The sequence below is a fragment of the Pseudorca crassidens genome, chromosome 6, assembly GCF_039906515.1.
Source record: "Pseudorca crassidens isolate mPseCra1 chromosome 6, mPseCra1.hap1, whole genome shotgun sequence".
NCBI lineage: Eukaryota > Metazoa > Chordata > Mammalia > Artiodactyla > Delphinidae > Pseudorca > Pseudorca crassidens.
Window position 1 is genome coordinate 6,934,885 of NC_090301.1, and position 25,836 is coordinate 6,960,720.

At 48.2% G+C, this 25,836-nt stretch overlaps 1 protein-coding gene across 1 annotated transcript in view; it reads right to left on the reverse strand.

The window, feature by feature from the left end:
- The window catches only part of SAG (S-antigen visual arrestin), a 30,497-nt gene extending 14,362 nt beyond the window's left edge, over window positions 1–16,135 (reverse strand). The window contains exons 1-7 of the mRNA XM_067740193.1: window positions 15,934–16,135; window positions 11,639–11,699; window positions 8,582–8,626; window positions 6,223–6,416; window positions 4,031–4,090; window positions 1,213–1,289; window positions 127–262 (exon numbers count right to left, since the gene is read on the reverse strand). Of these exons, the coding sequence (XP_067596294.1) occupies window positions 127–262; window positions 1,213–1,289; window positions 4,031–4,090; window positions 6,223–6,416; window positions 8,582–8,626; window positions 11,639–11,699; window positions 15,934–16,008 (648 nt within the window). The 5' untranslated portion in view covers window positions 16,009–16,135. The remainder of the gene's footprint in view (window positions 1–126; window positions 263–1,212; window positions 1,290–4,030; window positions 4,091–6,222; window positions 6,417–8,581; window positions 8,627–11,638; window positions 11,700–15,933) is intronic.
- Window positions 16,136–25,836: the final 9,701 nt, after the last annotated feature.

Below are 25,836 nucleotides of genomic sequence, written 5' to 3' on the forward strand. Positions count from 1 at the left end.
AAATTATGAAAAAAGCCAGTCGTCCCCAAATGTTGGTGCTTTAACTATCGCTGCCCCCAAGACTGCCTGCAGCACACCCCCAGCAGAGGGCCTGGCAGGCTGTCCCCAGGCCGGCTCCACAGTCACCTCTTTGCTGAGGGCGACGGCGAGGTGCAGGGGCTTGTCGGACATGAAGAACTGCCAGGAGGCCTCCTTTTGCGGCTGGGGACCCATCTCTCGTGGCGCATGCTGTACCTTCCGGATCAGTAAACGCACGGAGCTCCTGTGGATGAAAAGTCACCGATGGTTCCCCGGGTCAGAGCCTGGGCCTCCTCAGGACGGCCTACCAGGTCCCCCTGCCCATCCCCAGGCCGGGATCCCTCAGGGATGCTGCCGATGGATGCAGGATGGACCAGTAGAGGGATCAGGTCTGGGGGGCGGGGCCTGGTGGGTGGTGTGGACCAGTCAGCTCTCCAAGGGTCCCTCTCACCCTCTGTTAGGACCCCGGCGTGGCCTCCTCTCGGGTGAAGCTGATGTGGGGATGTGTGCCTATGTGACAGGCTTCAAAACTCTCTACAGATGTGATGCCCTGTTATTGCTGTTTGGTATAAGTGTCCATAGGTGTGAATGTTGAGTATGTAGAGAAAGTGTTGAGGGCACAACTGGAAACCTTGTTCAGGAACAAGAAAAATGGGCACCAGAGCCTGAGAGTATAGGAGGAATGGAAGTCACTGCCTAATGGGCACAGAGAGTTTCTGTTTGGAGTGATGACAGCATTTGGGGTATAGATACCTTGGGGTATGGATAGCAGATAGTGGTGTAACTGATTACACAACGTAATGAATGTACTTAATGCCACTGAATTGTACACTTGACAATGGTTAAAATGGTAAACTTCATGTTATGTATATTTTACTGCAACAAAGAAATTACAAAAGAAGAAGAAAACTAAAGAAAGAGGGGATCTGGAGGCTTTTAAGGACTTACATGAGCCCTTGAGGTTGCCAACTCCCCTGTCATTTTCTTTTGTTTTTTTTCTCCCAAATGGTCAGCCATTGTCCCCCACCCCATGTGGAGATGGTTCATCCTGACGGTCCTGACCTGGGGAGGCTCCATTACCCCACCACAATGGCCCTGTGCGAAGATTCTGCCACTGGGACATAAAGTGAGGGGCGGTCTCTTATCCCCAGCCCTTCCCCACACCCTCACATATTCCCACAGCTACACTCTTACTTCTTGGGAATTTTGTCCTCTTCCGTATCTGTGCCTTGTGTGGCAAAGGCTTTGACCTCGAAGTCGACCCCACAGCACTGCAGGGGCAAGAGAACAGACAGGGCTGCGGTCAGCACCTCCCTTCCGGGAGCCAGGATGGGGGTCACAGCTCCCGCAGGGGATGTTACGTGGCTACTTCTTTTTCTGTCTTGGCCATATCCTTTTCGGAGTTGCACCATTATGACTAGCTTTGGAAGTGTGCTAGTGATGAAATAGTGGCATTAGCTCGAGGAGAGCGCCACGGGCTCCAAGGCCCCAGTGAAGGTCCCCCAGCCAGCAGGATGAGCCCCGCCAGTAGCTGCAGAGCACGGTCCTAGCCTCTCACCACCTTGCACGGCGGCCAGCCCATCCCCCATTTAGCTGTCCTTCTCAGAAGTGACCCTGTGTGCGTGTAACTGATGGTCCACTGCCTACAGCAGGGGCGGGAGCAGTGGTCACAGGGCTGGCAGGGGTCCGTGGCCGCCTGTGCTGGGGTTCCAGTGCCCTACGCCAGCGGGCAGCTGCTCTGCCGCTGCAGCCAGGCGTGGCCAGGCTGCCACGGGGACCCGGTGCTGGCAGCTCTCCCAACTTTTGAAAAGAAGCTGGAAATAGAATTTGGAATGAAGGTTCCTTATTTTTAAATTAACTAGATTAAAAAATGTTGCATGGATGGAACAAATGCATCTGCGGGCCCCTTCAGCCCCCAGCCCCAGAGTGAATCCCCCGTGACCTCGTTCCTCTGTTGTGTTAACATGAGGTGTGCGGGGCAGGGGTGAGGGCACAGAGGCCGGGGATGGGCCCTCCACCAGCTGCCCACAGAGTGACAGTAGCGCATAAGCCACAGTCTTACTGGTTCTGCAAAACTGTGGAATCGCAACAACTCTAAAACCTGGGTTGAAAATAAATACACATCGTTACGCTCCAGCACCTGGAGCTCTTGGCCACGCCTCCTCTCTGCTCAGCCCCCTCCACCCCCACCTCCTGCTGCCCCCTGCAGAAGCCAAGCCCTTCCACCTGTCTACCCTGGGCACGTGCTGTTCCTTCCTTCTGAAATGCTTGACGCCTCTCTCTCCTTTTATACTAGCCCAGTTCTCAGGCCTCCTCAGCTGTGAGGCCCACAGGGCCCCTGCTGCACTGATGTCTCCTCCCCAGGGACAGAGGAAAGGGTGGCCCTCTGGCTGGTATAGTGTCCCCCACTCTGATTGAGTGGCCTTCTCCACCTTCCCGCCCACACCCCTGTTTTCCTGGCCCGGTGGCTTTCAAAGGTTTCAGGCCACCGCCCACGGTAAGTAGGAAAGTTCACTGCGAGGCCCGGTAAACAGATGCTCATGCGTGAAGCAATGCTCGTGAACTAGCGCTTATCTACGCTGTGTGCGATGTGCTCTGAGCTCCCATGCTGTTCCACTTCATGCCATTCCATTTTCTTTCTTCAATGCCATCTCGGATCCACCGCACCGGTTTCACAAACCACTAATGGGGTAGGACCCCCAAGTTGAAAATCATGGCCCTGGACCCTCGGTAATCCAGGTACCGATCTGCCATTCTCAGCCCTCATTTGCTGTCTTTTTATTTTCCAGCTTCTTCCCTCGTGACTCCCTCAGGCCTGTAGTCCCTGGACCCCAGCACCTTTTCCTCTCTCCTCGTGTCCGCACTGCCCTCCCTCCCTGCCTAGAGTCCCCAGTCCACCGGGGTCACAGCTCTCTTGCACACACGGCCCCTTTGCTTCTCGCCTTTCAGAGCTCAACCCCACTCTTAGCTCAGTGGCCAGAGGGATCCTCTACAAACCCAAGTCAGAACCTTCTGTGTGTGGGGGGGGGAGGGATAAATCGGGAGATTGGGACTGACGTATACACACTACTATATATAAAATAGGTAACTAATAAGGACCTACTGTACAGCACAGGCAACTCTACTCAGTACTCTGTCATGGATATATGTATATTGATAACTGATTCACTTTGCAGTACAGCAGAAACTAACATGTTGTAAATCAGCGATATTCCAATAAAAATTCAAAAAAACAAAAAAAGAACCTACTGTGCAGAGCCCGCCAGCGGCTCCCATCTCGCTCAGAGAAAGTCCCAGTCCATGAAACATGTACGAGGCCCTTCCTGACCTGGCCGCACCTCCCGCCCCTCTCAGACCTGCCCCCACCCTTCACCCCAGCTCCGCCTGCTCTCCAAGCAGCACCCACTGTGCATGGTGCGCCCGCCCACCTGGATGGCTCTCCCGAGGCTGGAGTGGCCCCTCCTTTGCCCCATCAGAGAGGCCTTCCCTAAGCTCCCCGGACAAGCACCACCAGGTCCTCCCTTAGCTCTCCGAGCCTCTTGTTCTCCATGGATGGGCTGCAGAGGGACTTGCTATTTGGTTTTTGTCTGCTTCTCTCCCCAAGTGAGACCCACGAGGGGAGAGACCTACTATTTCGCTCACGGGGCTGCTCATGGTTAGGAATTGCTGAAGACAAGTGATACGCTCATTATACTGTCTCTCTACTTTTGCATATGTCTGCAATTTCCCACAGTAAAAGCCCGTGCGCCACAACTACTGAGGCCACGTGCCACAACTAGTGAGCCTGTGTGCCACAGCTACTGAAGCCCGTGCACCTAGATCCCGTGCTCCACAACAAGAGAAGCCACCGCAATGAGAAGCCCGCGCACTCCAACGAAGAGTAGCCCCCGCTCGCCACGACTAGAGAAAGCCTGCGTGCAGCAACGAAGACCCAACGCAGCCAAAAAAAAAAAAAAAAGAAAAAGTCTTTTGAAGGTATGAATGAATCCCTGGCATTTCTTCTGGAACCAACCTTGTCCACATCTTGTGGAGCTGGCTGCAGCATCACCGAACAGGGCAAGTAGTCAGGAAACTGTGGAAAGAAACAACAGATCATTTCTTTCAGAGAATGTTATTCCACGTGTGTTCTACCTTCATCGCACAAAAATTGAAGAATGGGGGCTTCCCTGGTGGCGCAGTGGTTGAGAGTCCGCCTGCCGATGCAGGGGACACGGGTTCGTGCCCCGGTCCTGGAGGATCCCACGTGCCGCAGAGCGGCTAGGCCCGTGAGCCATGGCCGCTGAGCCTGCGCATCTGGAGCCTGTGCTCCACAACGGGAGAGACCGCAACAGTGAGAGGCCCGCGTACCACAAAAAACGAAACAAACAAACAAACAAAAAAAATTGAAGAATGAAGATGAGGAGCAAGAAAAAGGGAAACATCTTCACGTCTGTTCCCAACAGCCGCAGTGGCGTGAACACAGCCTCCCGAGGGTCCCAGGTCAGCCTCACACAAGCACGTATGTGCCTGTCTAGTTTTACAGAAATGAGACAAGTGATGCACGTGTCCTGCAGTCTAGTTTGCTCCCATCACTGCTCCTAACCCTGCTCAGGATGAGTGTGACCATTTTCAATGCTGGGAGATGTAGTTCTGCACCACCATTTTTAAGGCTCCAGTAACACCACTTTTTATTTTTTTTGGCCCTGCCGCATGGCTTGCCGGGATCTTAGTTCCCCAACCAGGGACTGAACCTGGGCCCTTGGCAGTGAGAGAGCAGAGTCCTAAACACTGGAGCACCAGGGAATTCCCCCGTGACACCACATTGAATTCAGCCCATTTCCTTTGTTGGCTGCCCTCCATCAAGTGGCCTTTACTTTGTTGCCACTGTCACCAAGGCTGCATAAACATCCTTCAGCCACCTTAGCACAGTTTTAGTCCATTCACTCCATAGGCTACACTATTAGAAAGGGAACGGTCAGGTCAAAATCACATTTTTAAGGTTTTGATACATGTTGACATGTTATCTCCAAAAGGTTCTGTCACTTCAAACTCCCAGTCCCAGCACATGGGAGCACCCAGGACCACAAAACTTTAAGTGCTTTTTTTTTAAAGCTGTTATAAAATATACCTAACATAGAGACTTCCCTGGTGGTCCAGTGATTAAGACTCCATGCTCCCAATGCAGGGGGCACAGGTCCCATCCCTGGTCAGGGAACTAAGATCCTGCATCCCACATGTTGCATAGCATGGCCAAAAAAAAAAGAAAAAAAAAAAATATATCCATCCCTAAATAAAACTTACTATTTTAAGTGTACAGTTCAGTGGCATTGAGCACGTTCCCATTGTCCTGCAATGATCCCCACCACCCATTTCCAGAACGTTTTCATCACCCCAAACTGAAGCTCTACACCCATTAAACATTAACCCAATTCCATCCTCCCCCGTTCCCTGGAGACCACCATTCTACTTCCTGTCTCTACGAACTCCTCTGGGTCCCTCATATAAGTGAAATCACAGAGTATTTGTCCTTATGTGGCTGGCTTATTTCACTTAGCATAATGTTTCCAAGGTTCATTCATGTTGTAGCTTGTGTCAGAATTTCCTGCCTTTTTAAGCCTGAGCCATATAACTTTGGAGGAATATATAATCTTAAGACCCATAAACACGCGAGTGAAGAGGGTGACAGCAGCTACCCCGACAGTGAGCTCAGGCCCAAGTCTTCAGAGGCAGGAACGTTGGCCCCGTGGTAGCCAGGTTCCATCAGGGGAGACTCAGGCCATGAGAGGGGCGAAGGGCTTTCTCTACAGTGACCCACCGAGCTCTGGTCAAGGCTACAGAGGATGACTCATTTCACTAAGGTCTCCTGTCTCGCAGGGACTCTTTCCTGCTTAGAAACTCCTTGAGGCAACCGAGGGGCACTTCTTTCTTTTTATAGCCGAGCAAGTGAAGGCATAATATGCACATATAATTAGGTGGTCGGATGCAGGCAAATATTTAAACCGTAGGTTGAAACGGTGCCTTCCAAGGCCGGGAGGCTGTTTTCAAGGACTTAAAAAAAGACAATCACAGCCCGTGCAATCTAGAATTTCCTCCAAGGGTGCAATTTGCAGGCCCGCAAATGTGACGTCATTACTCTGGCCCCTTGCCTTCGCTGCTGATCCCATCATAAGGTGTGGTGGGTGAAGGAAGCAATGCGAGGAAGTGGAGGGTCGAGTCGTCACCCACCTTGAGCAGGAAGGGGTACGTGTGCTCCCCTAGCTTCTTGATCAGGCTCTCCTGTAGCTTCGTGAGGGTTTCCGAGGCCCCCACAGGAGGGAACAGCTGGACCTGGGAGAAGTACAGGTCCCTGCGGAACTTCAGGCCGATCACATCGATGTCTTCCTGGCCGTACCGGAAGGCGCAGGTCAGGGAGACATACACTGGAAGGGAGACAAGAGGGGGTAGGCTTGCCCCGTTGGCGGGCTTGGCACCCCTGCCTGGGCTGACACTGCCTACCAGTCTCAACATCCCACCTTCAGCATCTCAGTAAGGACCTGAGAACCTTACTACCCAGCTGGCCCTTCCCTCTGGCTTGCGTCAATGACTCGAAAGGGCCAGTGTCTGAGTGCTGGGAGGCTCCTCCCATGAGCCACATTATTTAGCCTCCTGCCTCTACTGTTTCCCTCATTCTCCCACCCCCTCCTCTTGATGTACCAGTTCAGTGAGCTCAGGAGGCTTTTAAACAGTGTGAGGTCGCTTGGGTTCTGAGGGCGGAAGGTCTGGATGGAGTTGAGAGCGAAGGTAAGAAGCAGAGGAAGGGCTTCCCTGGTGGCGCAGTGGTTAAGAATCTGCCTGCCAGTGCAGGGGACACAGGTTTGAGCCCTGGTCCGGGAAGATCCCACATGCCATGGAGCAACTAAGCCCGTGCGCCACAACTACTGGGCCTGCACTCTAGAGCCCGCGAGCCACAACTACTGAAGCCTGTGCGCCTAGAGCCTGTGCCCTGAAACAAGAAAAGCCACTGCAGTGAGAAGCCCACGCACCGCAACGAAGAGCAGCCCCCACTCGTGGCAACTAGAGAGAAAGCCCGTGCGCAGCAACGAAGACCCAGCACAGCCCAAAATAAATAAATTAATTTATTTAAAAAAAAAAAAGAAAAGCAGAGGGAAACCGTGCTAGAGAGTAAAACAGACGAGTGCCTGAGCTGGACGGGGCCTCGAGGGAACTGAGCAGGGGCTCAGGGACCAGGTGGAGAGGTGAAACCAACTCCGAGAGGAAGCCTTCTTTTCACACTGCTCAGAAACTTAATTGAGCTTTCTCTAAATCAATCAGCGCTTCTGAAAATTCACTGGTTAAACAGATGTAAATTGTGGTTAAACAGATGTAAATTGTGCCCCCAGTGGACCAAAAGAATTATATGAAACTACACGTTTTGAGGATGGACTGTTTACAACTGTCCTTAATGTGGTAAATAAAACCACACGAAGTGGTCCCCCCAAGTCCTTGGTAGCTGTTGGTTGAGGATTTTGTCTGTGTCTGCCTCAAGAGTAATTGTCCCTCGGCGCTAAGCTCAGAAAAGCCACTGATCATTTGCTTATCCCTCATTCAACGTTTGTAAGAGGAAGGTGCCCAGAGATGACCTGGTTTTATGCCTCCCTCTCCAGGCAGCGCGTTCCTGGCCAAGGGCATGGGCTGTAGGGGCTGGAACTGGGCTCCGCCTGGTGTAAGAGAGGAGCAGAGTACCCAGGAGGAAGCTGGAGACAGCAGAGTGGGGCGATTTTCAGCCTGTTTCTGCCACGTCCCCTGGATGCTGTGGGCCCTACAACTGACATACTCCATGGGCACGTCCAGGGTTAGGAACAATTCCTTGTTGGGTGCTGGTAGCTACCACTCTAAAAGGCATATTTAGAATGGAACTGAGTCAGTGACATTATCATAAGGATAACTTGGTTCCAATTTAGTTTACACGACTGGTTTTTGTTTGTTTGTTTTTGACATGCCACATGGCACGGCTTATGGGATTTTAGTTCCCCGACGAGGGATCAAACCCAGGGCCCCGGCAATGAGAGCACCGAGTCCTAACCACTCGACCGCCAGGGAACTCCCTACACAACTGTTATTAGTACCAAATTGCTTGCCACACATCGCAACTGCCAGATATCTTTGAGGGGGCTGTGCTGCCGTGGTCCAGAACACCAGGCTCAGCATAAAAACCCTGCCTTCCCGCAGCCTCAATTCCCCGCTTTTCGTATAAACCCAGAAAGGAGCCCTCTTGAGTCTGCCCTGACATAGAACGGCAGGACACGGGGCAAGCAGGCAGTCCGCAGAGCCTGCAGACTGGGGCTCCGGGCTCTGTCTGCCGTTCCTTATCCTGCCACCTCTGACAAGTGGCTTCCCCGAGTCTTCACCTCCATCTGGAAGATGCGGACAGTGAGCTCTGGTGGGAACAGGGCCCGTGTCCTGAGGATCGTATGAGGGAATGTGGGTGCAAGGGCCTGGCAGAGAGAATGGGTGTGCCAGAGCTTCCCCGCCCCTCCTTGCACACACACGCCCCCTTCCCGCAGCCAGACCACCGCTCCCCGGAGGACGACGAGCTCTGCCTCACCTCTCTTTCCCTTCACAAGCTCAGGATCCACCAGCACGACACCATCTAAACCAAAAGAGAGAGAAGAGTGAGGGTGGCGGATGTGAAAGAGACTGGAAGCTTCTTGAAGTGTGTGTGTATACATATATATATCACACGTAATCCATATTCATTACAGGAAAACTAGAAAGGGAAGCTAAGCAAAGAGAAAACAAAGCCACCTCCACTTGAGATACCCAGAGATACCCATTGTCAACATATCGGTACAGAATGATTTTCCAGATGTATATACATTTTTTTTAATATTCTTTTTTTATGTATATTTTTATTTTTTTGGCTGTGTTGGGTCTTCGTTTCTGTGTGAGAGCTTTCTCTAGTTGTGGCAAGTGGCGGCCACTCTTCATCACGGTGCGCGGGCCTCTCACTATCGCAGCCTCTCTTGTTGCGGAACACAGGCTCCAGACGCGCAGGCTCAGTAGTTGTGGCGCACAGGCTTAGCTGCTCCGCGGCGTGTGGGATCTCCCCAGACCAGGGCTCGAACCCATGTCCCCTGCATTGGCAGACAGATTCTCAACCACTGGGCCACCAGGGAAGCCCTCCAGATGTATACACATTTATATGAATGTTTTTTTTATATATGTTGTTAACTGCTTTCCTCATTCAACTATATATTGAAAACACATATTCATACTAGTCATACATACACACACACATATAATGTGTACTAATCTTTTTTTAAAATTTTATTTATTGATTGATTTTTGGCTGCGTTGGGTCTTCACTGCTGTGCACGGGCTTTCTCTAGTTGCGGCAAGCAGGGGCTCTACTTCGTTGCGGTGCGTGGGCTTCTTATTGCTGTGGCTTCTCTTGTTGCGGAGCACGGGCTCTAGGCACGTGGGCTTCAGTAGTTGCAGCACGTGGGCTCAGTAGTTGTGGCTCATGGGCTCTAGAACTCAGGCTCAGTGTTTGTGGCACACGGGCTTAGTCGCTCCATGGCATGTGGGATCTTCCCGAACCAGGGATCGAACCTGTGTCCCCTGCATTGGCAGGCGGATTCTTAACCACTGCGCCACCAGGGAAGTCCCATGTACGAATCATTTTAATGGCCACACATTTGCTCCATTGACCAGGGGCACCATAAATTATTTAATCAACCCCCTGTTGTTAGGGCATTTAGGATGTTTCTGATTTTCCCCATTATAATTAATATTGCAGTGAACACGCTTATAGATAAATCTCTATCCACGGCAGAATTGAATTTGGCTTTTGATAACATACTGCCAAATGACCTTCTAGAAAGTGTTTTGCCAAAGGACATTCTCATCCTAGTGCCTAAAAATGCCAGTCTTTTACACTTTTTTTAAAAAAAGAACAATTTGAGTTGAAGTAATTATAGATTCACAGGAATTTACAAAGATAGTACAGAGAGGTCCCCAGGTATCCTTTACCCAGTTTCTTCCAATGGTTACATCTTAGATAATGACAGTACAATCTCAAAACCAGGAGGTTGACATGGGTACAATGTGTGTATGGTTCTAAGTCATATTATCAAATGGAGATTTGTGTACCACCACTGCGATCTGGATACAGAACTGTTCCCTCACCATAAAGATCTCCCTCTTGGGCTATCCCTTTGTAGTCACGCCCAGCTGCCTCTCCCCACCATCCTTAGCCCTCAGCAACCACTGTTCAGTTTTCCTTTTCTATAACATTGTCATGTCTAAGATGTTATATGAATGGAATCATACAGTACATGGCCTCTTGAGATTGGCTTTTTCCACTCATTACAGTGTCCTTGAGACCCACAAGCTGTTGCAATGGATTGGTAGTTCAATCTTTTTCACTGCTTAGTAGTGTTCCAAGGCATGGATGTGCCCCAGCCTGTTTAATCTTATTCACCTACTGGAGACATTTAGGTTCTTTCCAGTTTGGAGCTATTACAAACAAAGCTGCTGTGAACAGTCACGTACAAGTTTTGTGTGGACGTAAGTTTTCATTTCTCTGGGATAAATGTCCAGGAATGCAACTGCTGGGTCACATGAGAAGTGGATGTGTAGCTTTTAAAGAAGCTGCCAAACTGTTTTCCAGAGTGGCTGCTCCACTTTACATTCCCATTCCCACGAGCAAGGCACGAGTGATACAGTTTCTCTACATCCTTGCCAGCGTTTGGTATGGTCACTATTTTTAATTTTAGCCATTCTGACAGGCATATAATGATATTTCATTGTGGTTTTAATTTGCATTTCCCTAACAACTAATGTTGTTGAACATTTTTCTTTTCTTTTTTTTTTTTAGAAATGAAATCAGGTCTTTTTTTTTTCTTTGGCTGCGCTGGGTCTTTGTTGCTGCACGCGGGCTTTCTCTAGTTGCGGTGAGCGGGGGCTACTCTTCATTGTAGTGCACGGGCTTCTCATCGCTGTGTCTTCTCTTGCTATGGAGCATGGGCTCTAGGCGTGCAGGCTCAGTAGTTGTGGTGCACGGGCTTTGTTGCTCTGTGGCATGTGGGATCTTCCCGGACCAGGGCTTGAACCCGTGTCCCCTGCATTGGCAGGCGGATTCTTAACCACTGTGCCACCAGGGAAGTCCTGAACATTTTTCTTTTTTGTTGTTGTTGTTGTTGTTGAACACTCTGCTATATGCTCATTTGCCACCTATATATTTTCTTTAATGAAATGCCTTTTCATGTTGTCTATTTTCTAATTGGATTTTTTTTTAACAGGTGAGTTTTGAATGTTCTTTATCTAGAAATGAGTCCTTTGTCTCATTTAAATTTGTCTCCAATCAGCCAGTGGCACCTTGATGATGTTTTAATTTGCATTTCTTTGATTAGATTATTAATGAAGTCAATTTAAATAACACAAAACTAGTGGTTGTCTGATGACTTAAAGGAAAACCAGCATTAAAATCTCACCCCAGGAGACTTCCACGGCGGTCCAGTGGTTAAGACTCTGCGCATCCACTGCAGGGGCCATGGGTTCAATCCCTGGCCGGGGAACTAAGATCCCGCATGCCACGCGGCACGACCAATAAATAAATTAATTAATTAAAAAAAAAAAACTCACCCCAAACTCAACTTACCCACAGGCTCTACTTGGTCAACATGGTCTATATAGTCTCTCTTCCCCAAGTAGATGGTCACCTGTGGGGAGAACAGGTATGGATTCTAAATGGCCAAAGGACACTAAGGTTTCATGTTAAAAATCAGTAGCAACCAATAAAAATAAATAAATAAAAATTAGGAACAGCCGAAACATTTTGACCAGTCCTGAGAAGAGGAGCGGCCTGGCTCTGCAGCTTGTCCACAACCTCCTCTCTCCCTGCTTGGCTGTAGGCAGACATAGTGGATTGCAGGCAAGCTGTGATCCTTCCTCAACCTCATAAAGTGCTCCAAGGAATTCTTCCCACCCCTTGGATAGCTCCCCGTTCTCCCCACCTTTTCCCATCAAGCCCAGGTCTGATATCAACCAGGTAAACTTGTTGAATTCATTGATGATACTTTAGTGGAAAGTTACGCCTATGCATATGAGGCGCCTGTCAGCTATTTGCATGTTAAGCCTTTTATTTCTAGCTGTGAATGAAAGGTTTCTCCTCCTTGTTAGAAGAATTTCTGATTAAGAGGCAGATGTTCTGGAGTCCCTGAAATCCTCTCAGGTGAGCATCTGTACAGATAAACCTGAACCCATGCCCTGAAGAATGGGGGAAGGGGTCCTGGATGGGAAGAGATGACCATGTCTCAGTCCTTGTCCTATCTGTTTCAATGCCCCTGGCAGCAAAGGTCTCTTTACCAACCCCCTTTGTGGGAGAGCATGGGTTGGGTTCACCACCACTCACCACTTTAACCCACAGCACTGTGACTGCCGTGATGGTAAGAATTCTCTTATTCATCTTTCAGCCATCACAGTATCTAGTATAGTATCTGGTACATACAGGAATTAAATCAACATTTGCTAAGTACGCCAATGAGTGAGTGCATAGACCCTGGCTAGCCTCCTTCTTCCCTAAGCCTCTGAAACTCATATTTTTATTTCCAAGAACACTCAAGATAGTTTTTGTTGGCATTGTATCATCTCCTGTATCTGCCCCCTCATGGCCGTATCCTGGAGTGGATCTCTATGGCTTCCAGGTTATTTGCGTTATTGATGTTGAAGCACCTGAAGGACAGCATAGACAGGTGATCGGGATGGGGGCGGGGAGTTAGATGGTGAAAGGATGCTTTCTGGGCAAAACAATTCAGTGTGTACAAAGCCCAGAGCCAAGAGAATGCTTCTGGAACTGCCAATGGTTTCATCTGTGGGTGAATGGCCTCCAAATGGGCATGCAAGCTGATGCCAGAAAGGGTCTTATAGGACCGGACCCTAAAGAATCTAGGAGGACATGGAAGCATTTGAAGCAGGATGAAAGGCCTGCAATTAAACGGCATGTAGTGATTGTCATGTACCAGGCGCCAAGCTAAGCACACTGACTACATTATTTCACTTAATCCTCACAACTACTCTTTGAGCTAGGGATTACGTCCATTTTATAGAGAACACTGAGACTTTGGTTGCATTGGCAGCAAAAGGGAAAGCTGATAGTGGTCTGGAGGAGGGAGCACTGAGAGTGAACGGAAGGGAGAAGGTGGCTGGAGAGCACATGTCTTCTTTTTCAAGCTTTGGCTGTGAAGGAAGGAGAGCTAGAAAGGGGACGGGGTCAAGAGGGAGTTTGTTGCTCTTGTTGCTGTTGTTGCTGTTTTTAAGATGCATGAGGTGGGTACTTGTTGTCATGCTCAGGCCAAGTACTGGTAGAGAGGGAGAGGCTGCACATAGCCCCAGAGGGAGGCTGATGGTGGAGGACCCTAAGAAGGTGGTGGACCATGACCCAGGCTGTAAGCAGTATGAACCTCCATGGAAGAAACAGCACCTCTTCTGCTGCAATTGGAAGAGGAGAGAAGAGACAGGAGCAGGTAGAGAAGTGGGGCTGGATGATGTGAGGCTGCAGCCCACCTGCTGCTTGCAAACCCCATAGCCACGTGCCCCATCTTCCTGGATAAAAGTCATCAACTGTAGGGAGTCCCCTGGTGGTCTAGTGGTTAGGATTCCGGGCTTTCACTTCCGCGGCCTGGGTTCAATCCCTGATCGGGCGGAGAAGTGAGATCCCACAAGCCACAGGGTGAGGCCAAAAGAAAAAAAGAAGAAAAGTTACCAATTGTGTCCAGGGTCCCATGTGGTTGTATAGTAAGAGGAGACCACCCCAGAGGATGATTCGTTTTCCTTTTTTCCCCCAGTTTTATTGAGATATAATTGACATATTGTATAAGTTTAAGGTGTACAACATAACGATGTATGTATAAATTGAAAAGCAATAACCACAATAAATTTAGTTAACATCCATCACAGAGGAGGATTCTTTTTTTTTTTTTTTTTTTTTGCGGTACGCGGGCCTCTCACTGTTGTGGCCTCTCCCGTTGCGGAGCACAGGCTCCGGACGTGCAGGCTCAGCGGCCATGGCTCATGGGCCCAGCCGCTCCGCGGCACGTGGGATCCTCCCGGACTGGGGCGCGACCCCGCGTCCCCTGCATCGGCAGGCGGACTCTCAACCACTGCGCCACCAGGGAAGCCCGAGGATGATTCTTGATTGGCCAGATCCTATTCTTTTGGCTCGGGATGGCTTTAAGGTGGGCATGTGACCCAGTTTTGACCAATGAGATATGAGAGAAGTCTGCTGGAGAAATATAACCTCACCCTTAAGAGACCCCAGGAAGCAACAGCCTTTTCCTTCTTCTAGAAGAAAGTGAGGGTAAGGCACCTGAAGCTGGGGCAGCCGTCTTGCCACCAGCCAGAGGATGAAGATCACCAAAGACGGACGAGTGGAAAGACTCACAGAGAGACACAGCCAGGGCCCTGGCACCCACACCTGCAGCCAGGCAAAACCTGCCACTGAAATGATCCTAATACGTGACACGTTAACTGATGAATTATGTTTTCCTCCTATATATAAAAGTTCTAAATTTCCCAGGTCAAAGATGTCTATCTGGATGTGAGGAAGAAAAAAGTGAGAAAATGATATGGCCCAGCAGGAGTGTTTTCTTTCTTCTTTTGCCAGAAGACAAGATAAAGTGCACTGGAAAGACACAAGTTGGAAGAGAGTCAGGAGGATGAAAGTTTGAGGGGCACCCAACTTGTCTCCCCAAAGAATCAGAGGACTTGATGAAAATGATGGAGATCCTCAGCGAGGGAGAGGAGAGGTAGGGAGTGTCCGTGCAAAGCCCGATTCTCTCGTGAGGCGCAAAAGCATCGGAGAGTTCCTTTCGGGCGCAGTATGTACAGGCTTCAGAAGTCAACTAGAAGAATGACCTAGAATCACATTGTCCAATACGACAGCTACTAGCTCCAGGTGGCCACCAGCACTTGAATATGGCCACTCCAAGCTGACGTGCTATAAAGGTAGAACACACATCAGGTTTGAACAACTTAGAAAACGAAGGTAAAATACGTTGTTAATAGTTTTTATATCATTTACATGTTGAAATGATAGTTTTTTGGATATATTGGGTTAAATAAAATATAGTATTAAAATGAATTCCCCGTTTCTTCTTACTTTTTTAACATGGCTACTAGAAAGTTTTAAATTAGATATGTGGCTTGCTTTGGATGGTGCTGAACTAGATTATGAGCCCCTAAGAATCCAGAGTGGAGCGAGGAGATCCCATCCTCGGAGGCTGTGGGGTGGGCTCTCCATAGGGTGTCCCAGGCTAGGAAGTTCACAGGCACATCTAGACTATCTAACGTGCCCCCGATGGAGCCAGCAATGGCATCATCCCTGCCGAATATGCGGAGTGCCAGGATATTGGGTGGCCATGCAGCCACCGTGCAGAGGGGCAGAAAGGGAGCAGCGAGAGATGCTCCCTTATCCACTGGCCCTGGAGGCCCAGCAAGGTTTGAGAGCATGGCAGCTGGGGTGGGTGACAGAAGGTAGAGAGTTGCATTGATCCATTGATCCAGCATCAGGGCTTTCACCAGGCAGTTAGGTGAGATGATAGAAAAAGGGTCAAGGAAGTTATAGATACTGACCGACCAATGTTGGAAATGGTTAAGTCATGGGTTCAAGGCTAGGAAAAGAGGTAAAACTGGGGTCGAGGGGTTGGGGACTGAGAGATTAGGAGAAAATTAAGGGTCTTGGGACTAAAGTCTTGTTGAGATCAAAGAGAATTTATATTTCTGCAATTTACTCATTCATTTATATCTCATTTATCATCCATCTCAGACAGAGATGGAAAATAGACATAGAGCTTCCATTCACCTCATAAGATTTTGATGTTGATTATGTCTATTCGAAAAAGTTCCTTTAAAAAAAAAAAAGATTACTACTAAGCCCCTCACCTCTGTACTACTTACCGATTTGTCCCGGGAGATCTTCTTGAAGATGACGTGGTTTGGTGTAGACTTACTGTCCTGCGCGTTGGCCTCCATGTTACCTGTCCCTGGCAGTTTCTTCCCTTTGGGGTGTTGTGTCAGGTTTTAGAGGGCTAGGAAAAGGTAAAATCATCTTAAATATAAAGTCAGGAACATTCTGTGAATAAAACCCATACATGAGATGCTGTACATCCATCAGACATTTCCTTCTACCTGCCTCAGTACCCACATTTGACTAAATAAGGCCTTCGTCTAGTTTGTATTTTACTAGAGTGTGTTTTTTTTGTTTAAAGGTGTTTTATTTTTCCTGATAAGCCTCAGACATTTCTTAGCAAAGCTCACCAGGACGTCCAGATAGATTCCAGTGAGAAGGTTTTACTTTGAGACTAAGCCTTGGTATCGTCACATTAAGCCAGACTGAATTTAAAATTCTATCTTGACGATCTATTACGGCAATTAAAATAGAAAAAGTCCCTGCAAACCACAGCATAACCACTTCACGAATATCATTTTAAAAATACGTTAAATCCCCAAAAGTTTTGCTCAGCAATTCACACTAAGCAGTGCTTTCCCTTTCCTGCCGTCTCTCACCACTCCCCAGCTTTCCCCACAACAAAGAGGCCATCGGAGCTGTCTGGAATTCAGTGCGCTCCTTAACAAGCAACGTCCATGAAAACTACACAGAAAAGGTGAAACTGGGACAGACTGACTACACGAAAATGTCAGTCTTCCTGGCGCTGGCTCTTCCCTGCGCCCTGCCCTGAGTTTCTGAGAAGGCTTGTTCGAGGGTGACCACATACCTTGGGCAACCAGCTGGGACGGTCCCAGGAGGTGAGGAGAGGGTCTCTGTGTCCTCCGGGGTGAGCAGGCAGCTAGCCCTTGCTCTGTCTAAACAGATGACCCCACTTGGGCCCTGGCTACTGTGTGGGGAATTTGTAGGGAATCTGGAGAGGGTGCCCACACCCAGGTCTTAATGTCTAGAAGCCAAATCCCATTTAAGGAGTAGAGTGGCAACTGGATTAGTGCTGAGACGGGAGAAATGGTAGTTTCAGCAGTTCAAAGCATTAGACAAGGGCCCAGAGGGGCTCCCAGTGCAGGAGCTGTCAAGCTTGAGTGGGGAAGGTTTGGGGGAGGGATGACAGCTAAATGAAAGCTATTTTATCTTAATCCACTTTGGGTTCTGGAAATAGACTGATTATCCCTTCACTCCTGGTTTCACCAGGAGAAGGGATTTTCAAGAGCTCAACAAAATTGATTAAACTCAGCAGGCAGCTAACGCAGCCTTGGGGGTGGGGATATAAACAAAAAGGTCAAGGAGAAATGTCAGCCTCAAGATAAACCCTGGTGTTATGCAAGCCAAACAAGTCATGTCCCTCTCCTCTACCCTATGTGCTATTGATTACATCACGAGTCCTGTCAGTTTGCCCCCAGTGTCTCCAGAATCTTAGTCTCCCATCCCCAGCGCTCCCTCTTGAGTCCATACCAGCCCCTTTGTTTTCCTGGTCTGACTACATCCTTCTCCATGCTGCAGAGGGGGCTTCCAAGCCCTGAGCAGTCACCCTCCCGCTCAGCATCTCGCCTTGCTCTCAGCATCTCGCCTTGCTCTCAGCATCTCGCCTTGCTCTCAGCTACAGGCACACAACTTTAAAGCCACACGCTTGAGCCTCCTCCGCCTGCTGTTCCCCATCTCCCTGTACTGCCTCCCGCTGTTTGCTTTTGCCTGGAACCATCCTCTTCTCCTTTCCTCCTTGACCCCTTTCATCCTTCAGATTCCAGCTCAAGAGTCACTTCCTCAGGAGAGCCTTCCCCAACCTCTCCGACTAGGGTGGAGGCACTATTGCATTCGATGCTTGTACAGGAGATGATTTTATGGTCTCTCTTCCCATACTTGACTCCAGGCTTCAGGACGTCAGGGACCCATGCCATTTTGTTTCCCTTATTTTTGTATTCCAGTGCCCAGAACAGAATACTCAGCGAATGAATGCATGGGATGGCGTGGCCACTAACACATATAGGTACTGGACTTGAGCTGGTGTCCGGGAGTGAAGCCAGTCTAAGCAGAAAGTGACGTTTGGGTTGTTAGCATCTATCGAAACACTCCAGGGGCTTCCCACCTACGTCTGGATAATGTCTGCAAGGCCCTGCGTGATCTGGGCCCCCTTCTTCCCACCTCGCCCACTTCGCTCCAGTCCACTGGCTTCTGCTTTTCTTCAAACCTGCCTCAGGGCCTTTGCATTTACCGTTTCCTCTTCTGGAACACTCTTCCCACAGATAGTCACTTGGCTCACTCTCCTAATTCCTTTGGGTCTTTACTTCAATGTCACCCTATCTATCTATATCCTATTGTGTACCATCTCACCCAACACTTCTGTCCTCCTTCTCTGCCTTACCTTTCTCTGTAGCACTTATCAGCATCTGACATACAAGATAATTTATCTTGTTAATTGTCTGTCCCCCACCCCAACATAAGTTCCAGGACTGTAGAGATTTATGACTGTTTTGTTCCTATCCCATCTCCAGGATCTAGAATAGGGCCTCAGTGGACTTTTGAGCAAATCAGTGAGTCACTGGATTGCAACAGTATAATGGCTGGCAATAGCTAAAGTTGGGAAAAATTTTAATTTCTAAGGGAGAAAACTTCGAAAATTTTTAACGTAGGAATGCCAGCTAATAAATGCAAAGGGAATGATAGAATTGGAAAAACATCATTTGACGAACTCTGATGGTATTAATCATGCCTTTTTGTTTTCTGTAATTCTGATGCTTTGACATCTGAGGCTTTGCTGACCCTGGAGAGACTGCCATCCCAGGGCTAGCTCTTTCCTAGAGAGAATAAATGACTGCTTTTCATATGCAAACCAACCAACTCAGAGCCCATACACCCCAAAGGCCTCCTTTCCTCCTTTGCTGGGCTCTGACACTCTGAGCCACTACTGCCCTGCCCTAATCACCCTGGGGCCAGGTATCAGACAATGGGAGACAGCCCCTGCACTCCAGGGCCTGCTGAAGTAAATAGCCAATCTTAACTCTGCTTACCCTATCTCACCAGTTCTTTCCCACGGAAACCACAAACGAACTCTTGCCCATGTTTTCTCCTTGATCCTTCTACCTCCTGACTGGCCCTGGTGCTTCCCCGCATGGCCTGCCCCCTCTTTTTGGTAACTGTAACAAACTATCTTTTCAACGGCAATTGTCTCCAGATCTGCTGACCTCGCCATAGCTGAATAATAGTAAAACTTACGTTTTAAAATACTGATGACATCATTGACTCAGACAAGGATTCTTTATTGGTGTGAAAATCATTAGGTGAAGTGTTGAAGGGGAAATGGCTATTCCTGTGACACCAAAGTGATGCCATATGGATTATGACTCTTCACAAGGTGCAAGCCAAACTATACAACAGGGGATCAGCCACAGTCTAATGTCAATCTTCACATCACAAACGGTGTCAACCAATGTGATGTGTCATCTTGCAGCAGCTGGAATCCATCAAGCCTTTAGACATCACTTCTCATTTTTAGGAAATACAAGGAATAGTTAAATGAGACCACAAGAGAGCTACCAGATGAATGTAGAAAGTGGCTGATCTCTTTCATAAGTAAATGTCATAGAAAGGAGATGCATTAGGTTAAGACACTTAAGGGACTCAACATCCAGATGTACCGTGTGGTCCCAAATGGACAAACAGGATGTACATTCCTGGCCCGTTGGGAAAATCTGAATATGCTCTAATAATGTATCAGTAATATGTCATATGAGCTCTGACACGTAGGATGGAAATTACTGGACTAGGAAGGTAGAGATTGTGACTGAATGAAGAAGGTCATAGGATGGTATGTACAGTATGATCACATTTTGCAAACACACAAGTCTATGTATGGATATACATGCACACATGTGTGTTATCGTACACATTATATGCATAATCTACGAGGACAGACACCAAAGAGCTGACACTGGTGGTCTGTGTGAAGGGAATGTTAGGTTTTGTTTTGAAGAAATCTTTTCTTGTCCCTTAAAAAAAAAAAAGGAAGAAAAATGACTGGGGCCCTTCATCCAGTGTCCCCATCAGAAGGGCTGCCCTGAGCTGTGGGTGCTCCTGGGACCCCCGTTCTCCTGCAGCTGTGTTAGCTCCAGGCCCCCAAGGGTGCAGGTCTCAGTCACTGACCTGCCAATGCTGGGCAGGTAGGAAAATCTGGGGTGGACTGCATGCCAGACCTCACTCTTTTTGGAAACGGTAGTCTCTGGTAGTCATTCCCAGCCCCTGGTCTGTAATGCATTTTTCTCTGCTTGGTGGAGAAATGAGAAAAATAAGGACACTGTTGTCAGTTTTTTCATAGAACCAAATTATTCAGTATAAAGGACTGTTCTTTGTTCTAAGGTTATGAAGTTCTAAATTTTTCTATTTTTTTATTTGAAGTTTTAAACTTTTAAATATTAAAATGTCCTTCTTCCTCCCAATCTTTATTGAGATATACTTCACATCCAACCAAATCTACCCATTTTTAAGTGCGTGGTTTGATGACTTTAACCACCAATATGATCAAGACACATTTCCATCACCCCTAAAAGTTCCCTAGCACCCATTTCAGTCAACTCCTGGTCCCAGGTAACCAATGATTTGCCTTCTGCCACTAGTTTTGCATTTCCTACAATTGATTATGAATTTAGGTATACAGAGAAAAGCTGGAATAGTATAATAAACACCTACATAGTCAACATGGAGATTCGACAATGAACATTTCGCTGCATGTGCTCATCTATCTCTATTGCTTTTTTCCTTTTGAACCATTTGAAAGTAAATTGCAGACATCATGACAATCAATAAACGTCAGAATGCAGCCGCTAAGCATAAGGACAAAGTGTCCTTCCTTTTATAGAGATGAGTGTAGATGGCAATTTAGAAAAAAAAACCCTTACTTGGCCAAAATAAAAAGTTATCCACCTCTTTCTACAATTCTTTTAGAAATCTACTGGTCTATTAATGCTCAAAGTCTAAGAACCACAATACTTGTTTCTCTGGAGTCAGCATCCAGCGAGAAGCAGCTGTGAGTCCTGTGTTTCATTTCCAACATCAAACGCAGCACCAGCTCGAGGGGGTGGGGGGTCGGGATATGCAGCTAAGAAGCTTAGGGGTTTTGGGGCTAGGTTATCATCTTAGGGGCTTATTAGGGCACACGCATAAGGAAAACTGGTTCAGTCTGCTAACCGTCAACTACAAAATGAAAACCTTGTCTTAGTTTTACTGAAGCAGAGAGCACTTGACAAGTTTGAGGCTACTGTATTTATGCAGAGTGCCAGGGAATCAGAGCTTTTAAAAGCCACCCTCATTTCAACATGTACCTCTTAGTCAATTGGCCTTAAGAACAGAGGGCTGTTGTTATGGGCTGGGCTGGCTAATGTCTGAAATCATAAATGCAACCCAACGGGCAGAGACCCTTGAAAAACATTTAGTCTATACTCCATCCCTTGCTTTGATCTCCTCTACAATAGCCACAGAAGTTGTTGAATGCTTCCAGGGACAGGGAAATCACTACCACTTTTCTTTGAAATAGCATGAAGTGTGAGAAAATTTTTTGTAGGATGGAAATCAGCCTCCCTTCTACTTCTCTGTGTTGCTCCAAGTTAATCCAATCTCTTCCACACGTCAGTCTTTCATGATTAGAACACAGGTGCTCAAGCCTCATGGGCACTGAAACCCTCTCACACCCAGACAGATTTCAAATGTCCATCTTGAAGCATCACACTGACATCAGTACTTAATGCTCCAGGTTTCTGTGCAGAAGGAGTAAGTTGTACAAACGGCCCCAGACTGGAGTCCTGGGCTCCGTCGCTCACTGACGAATCCACTGCAATCTTGAGAAACTAGCTTGGCCTCACTGCTATTTGCTTTTCTCCATCTGTAGAAGGGGAGCCCACGAGTTGCCCTGGCTTGCAGGGTCAGGGAAATGCATCAAATGTGCAGACAAGGTCTTGAAAAGGATCCTGATGGATGTTCCTTCGTCCTCTCTGAGGTGAGAGCTTCTTCACCCTCTGCTCCTGCCACATGGGCCTTGACGCTAGAGGGAGTTTCGATGGTAAGGAACTTGGAGTTGACCACAAACTGAGCTGCTTACACCTGAAGTTGAGCAAAATTAGGCAGAGCCTTCTGGAGAAGTTTGTTACACACAATGTGTCCCCTCAGATTCACGTGCTGAAGCCCGTTTACCGCCCAGTGTGACGGTATTTAGAGGTGGGGCCTTTGAATGAGGTCATCAGTGTGGTTCCGATCTGACAGGCTCTCCACTCTCCTTGTGCACAAACAAGTCTCATGAGCACACAGCTTAGTGGCAGTGAGGCCTCAGGATGAATTGAAGTCTACCCCGCCAGTGCCTGCCGCTCGGACTCCAGGCTCTGGAAGTGTGACACTTCTGTTGTTTAAGCCACTCAGGCTACGGTTTTTTTGTTCTTTTTTAAAAATTTCAATGATGTTTATTAAAGAAGTAATAATAGCATGAACAGGGCTTCCCTGGTGGCGCAGTGGCTGAGAGTCCGCCTGCCGACGCAGGGGACACGGGTTCGTGCCCCGGTCCGGGAAGATCCCACATGCCGCGGAGTGGCTGGGCCCGTGAGCCATGGCCGCTGAGCCTGCGCGTCCGGAGCCTGTGCTCCGCAACGGGAGAGGCCACAACAGTGAGAGGCCCACGTACAGAAGGAAAAAAAAAAAAAAAAAAAAGCATGAACAAATGCAAGGTCTATGATATCTACCCATGCAGGCTACGGTATTTCATTATGGCAGCCCAAGCCGAGCAGGACGAGGGCCCGCGCTTTTCTACAGACAGATCAACTGCTATCGATCCAAAGTTTGGGAAAAAAAATGGACACTAATCCAGTTTAAGAAATACGCTTTTTTGTTGGAACTAGGTAGAGGTGGTGCTCGTACAACACTGTGAATGTGCTAAACGCCGTTGTTCAGTTTAAAATGGCTAGTTTTATGTTAGCTGAATTTCAACTCAGTACATTTAAAAATAGTAGAAAAAGAAATACATTTTTTACATCGCGACCCAGTACATACTCACATATATACACAACTCTCCTATGAAACAATATTTACCCTTGCTAAGTGGTTTATTCTTATTTTTTTAAACTACTCTCCCTCTTACTCTTCCTTATAGCTGGTTACGATTCACTTTGTTTTTGCTGATTCAATTCTACTAAATAAAGACTTTGTGCCAAGTACTACGTGAATGTCAAGATACCAAGGATATGATTGATCTTGAGACTTCTGGCTTACGACCTCTTAGAAGCACCTGGGCACGTACTCCGGGGAGCAATGGAATGTATGGCTTTCTATCTAGAAACTAGACCGCGTACAGCTTGTCTTCCTATGGGCCTGGCTCACAAGCATACCTTCCCATTGTCTCTGAAGTCCATTTCTCTGGAAAAATGAAACCCAAAGCCTGAATTCCCCTGCTCTCTTCTCCAGGTCCTAGGGTTGGACCAAATCCCCAGAGCCTGGCACATAGCAATCTCCAGGGCTACATTCCCAAGTGGGACACAGAGCTTACATGAGGAAAGTCAACCAAATCCAGCGTGGCACATCAGTTGCCAGAACCGCCAAGGCGAGTCCCTTCCCTGTCCCCACTCTGCTCCGCAGTCCCACTCAGAGGCAGGGCTGCACGTGCCACCTGCTCTAGCCAACAGAGTGTAACAGAGGTGACCAGGCAGAGCGACAAGCGGTCCCACAGACGCTTGACTTCTTGCCGCATCATCCTTGTTCCCCTTGCTGATGTCACATTAACAGTCAGATACGAGTGAGGCCACCCTCTACCAGTTGCCCCCAATCCAGCCGGCTACGCCCGCTCACAGAATCGGGAGAAACAGTACTTGTTTTAAACCATTCCATGTCATGGCAGTTTTGTTATGCAGCAAAAAGCTCACTGATCCTGATTCACTTGTTTCTTTGCTGATTCAGTTCTACTAAATAAAAACTTTGAGTGCCCACTGTGTGCCAAGCACTACGTAAATGTTAAGGTGTCAAGGATATGGCTGATCCCAAGACTTCTGGCTTACGACTATTTAGAACCACCTGGTTCTAAGAGGTTGTAATCATAAACAAGGCAATCATAAAAAACATTGGAACAGTCAGGAAAATTTGAATAGAGACTGGATAGTGGATAACAGGGTCACTTAATTCGGTGAGGTGTAATTACGGCATGGTGTCCTTATTAGGTTGGGATGCATGCTGATTCATGGGGAAAATGACATGCTTGAACCTTGCTGTAAAGTACTCTGGCAATGAGTACTACTGAGTGGCAGGTAGGTACACCTCGCTACACTGGTGTTTCCTTCGCCTCCTCAGGTTCTGGACCCCCAGAGACGTGGATGTTCCCATCATGCCTGCCACTCAGGGTTGGAAGAGGGCAGCTTGGCCCCCAGCAAGATGAGTAAGAGCTGGAGTGTCTGAAGAGTCCACCATGGCCAGAGCACAGACAGGATGCGAGAAGCGTCTGGAGTGAACACAGGGGAGAGTTCAGCAGCACAGATGGAAACCAGGGCTCCCTGAGGTGAGAGAATCCGATTCTGCCGAGGTGAGGGAGGCAAGAATCACTTTCTGGATCAGAGTCCAATCTTTCACTGGCACGTACCACACATCCTACGTGTTTCTACACAATCTATGCAAATACAGATATATTTCACTTTATTCAAGATTCCCAAAGTTTATTGGCTTGAAAATTTGGGATTTCTAGTGAGAATGAGCCTTACAGTAAGACACAAGAGAAAAGACGCAGTGGAATAAAAACAAACACGGGCAGCTCGTCCTCGCCCCCGAAGAGGCACTTCCCGCTGGCTCACGTGGAGGGCTGGATGGGGCACCAATGCCCACCTGGGGGCCAGGACTCCGGAACAGCCTCTTGCTTCACTGGGAAACTTCCCCCCATTTGTGAAATGGGATACACTTCAGATCTGACAGAATTTGAGCACCATAGCTTCCTTATTACTATCCAAGACATCTCATAAAAACAAACATTTGTGGCTTCTGCAGCCTGGCAAGCAGTCCTGCACGAGGTTTCATCACTGCCACCCTTCTCTCCCGGTGCTGCACCCAGGCGGCGAGCTTCAGGTCTACATTTCAAATTGTCAGATTCCCCAAGATCACGACTGATCACGGTTGTGCTATAGATGTGAAGACACACAGTAGCTCTGCACACCTTGGTACACTCCAAACCCTAGAATTTCCCAACAAACACGCCCCTGGGGCCTGGGCTGGCCCCTCCCAGCTGAGAGCAGCTTCATCCACTTGCCCCAGCGTCCCCACAAAATATCCTGTGCACTGTGATATGAAAGGTGCATCGGGGCTTCACAAGATAAAGGTAAAAGTGAATGTGTGCACAGTATGTGCTATAAGGCACAGAACTTGATATATCACACTATTTGGGGAAACAACCTAGGAAATATAAATTTTAAAAGTCTTTAATTCTCAGCCTGAGATATGCTAACGTCTGGATCAAAGCCCACAACACTTGCAGGGGAGCACGCTAGCTCTAACCAGTCGGGATTCATCTGGGAAATTAAAAACCCCCATGCCCACCTCCCACCCTGACCAATGAAACCAGCAGCACTGGAGGAGGGTCCCAGATGATCTGAGAAAAAGAGAATGAAGACCATGAGCTGGCTGGAAGCATGTTCCACATGTGGTTCCAATGGAAGCCATGTTCCACATGTGGTTCCAATGGAAGCCACACCTGTAACCCAGCCTTGGCAGTCAGGTGACCTGAAGAGAGCTTTACAGTATGGATGGATCTCAAACTGAAACATCTTTGTTAAGAGCAGAGAGCAGTCCTGCTTCCCTCCAAGGTCAAAAAAAAAAAAAACCCCAGGATAATCAGAGGCTATGACAATGTT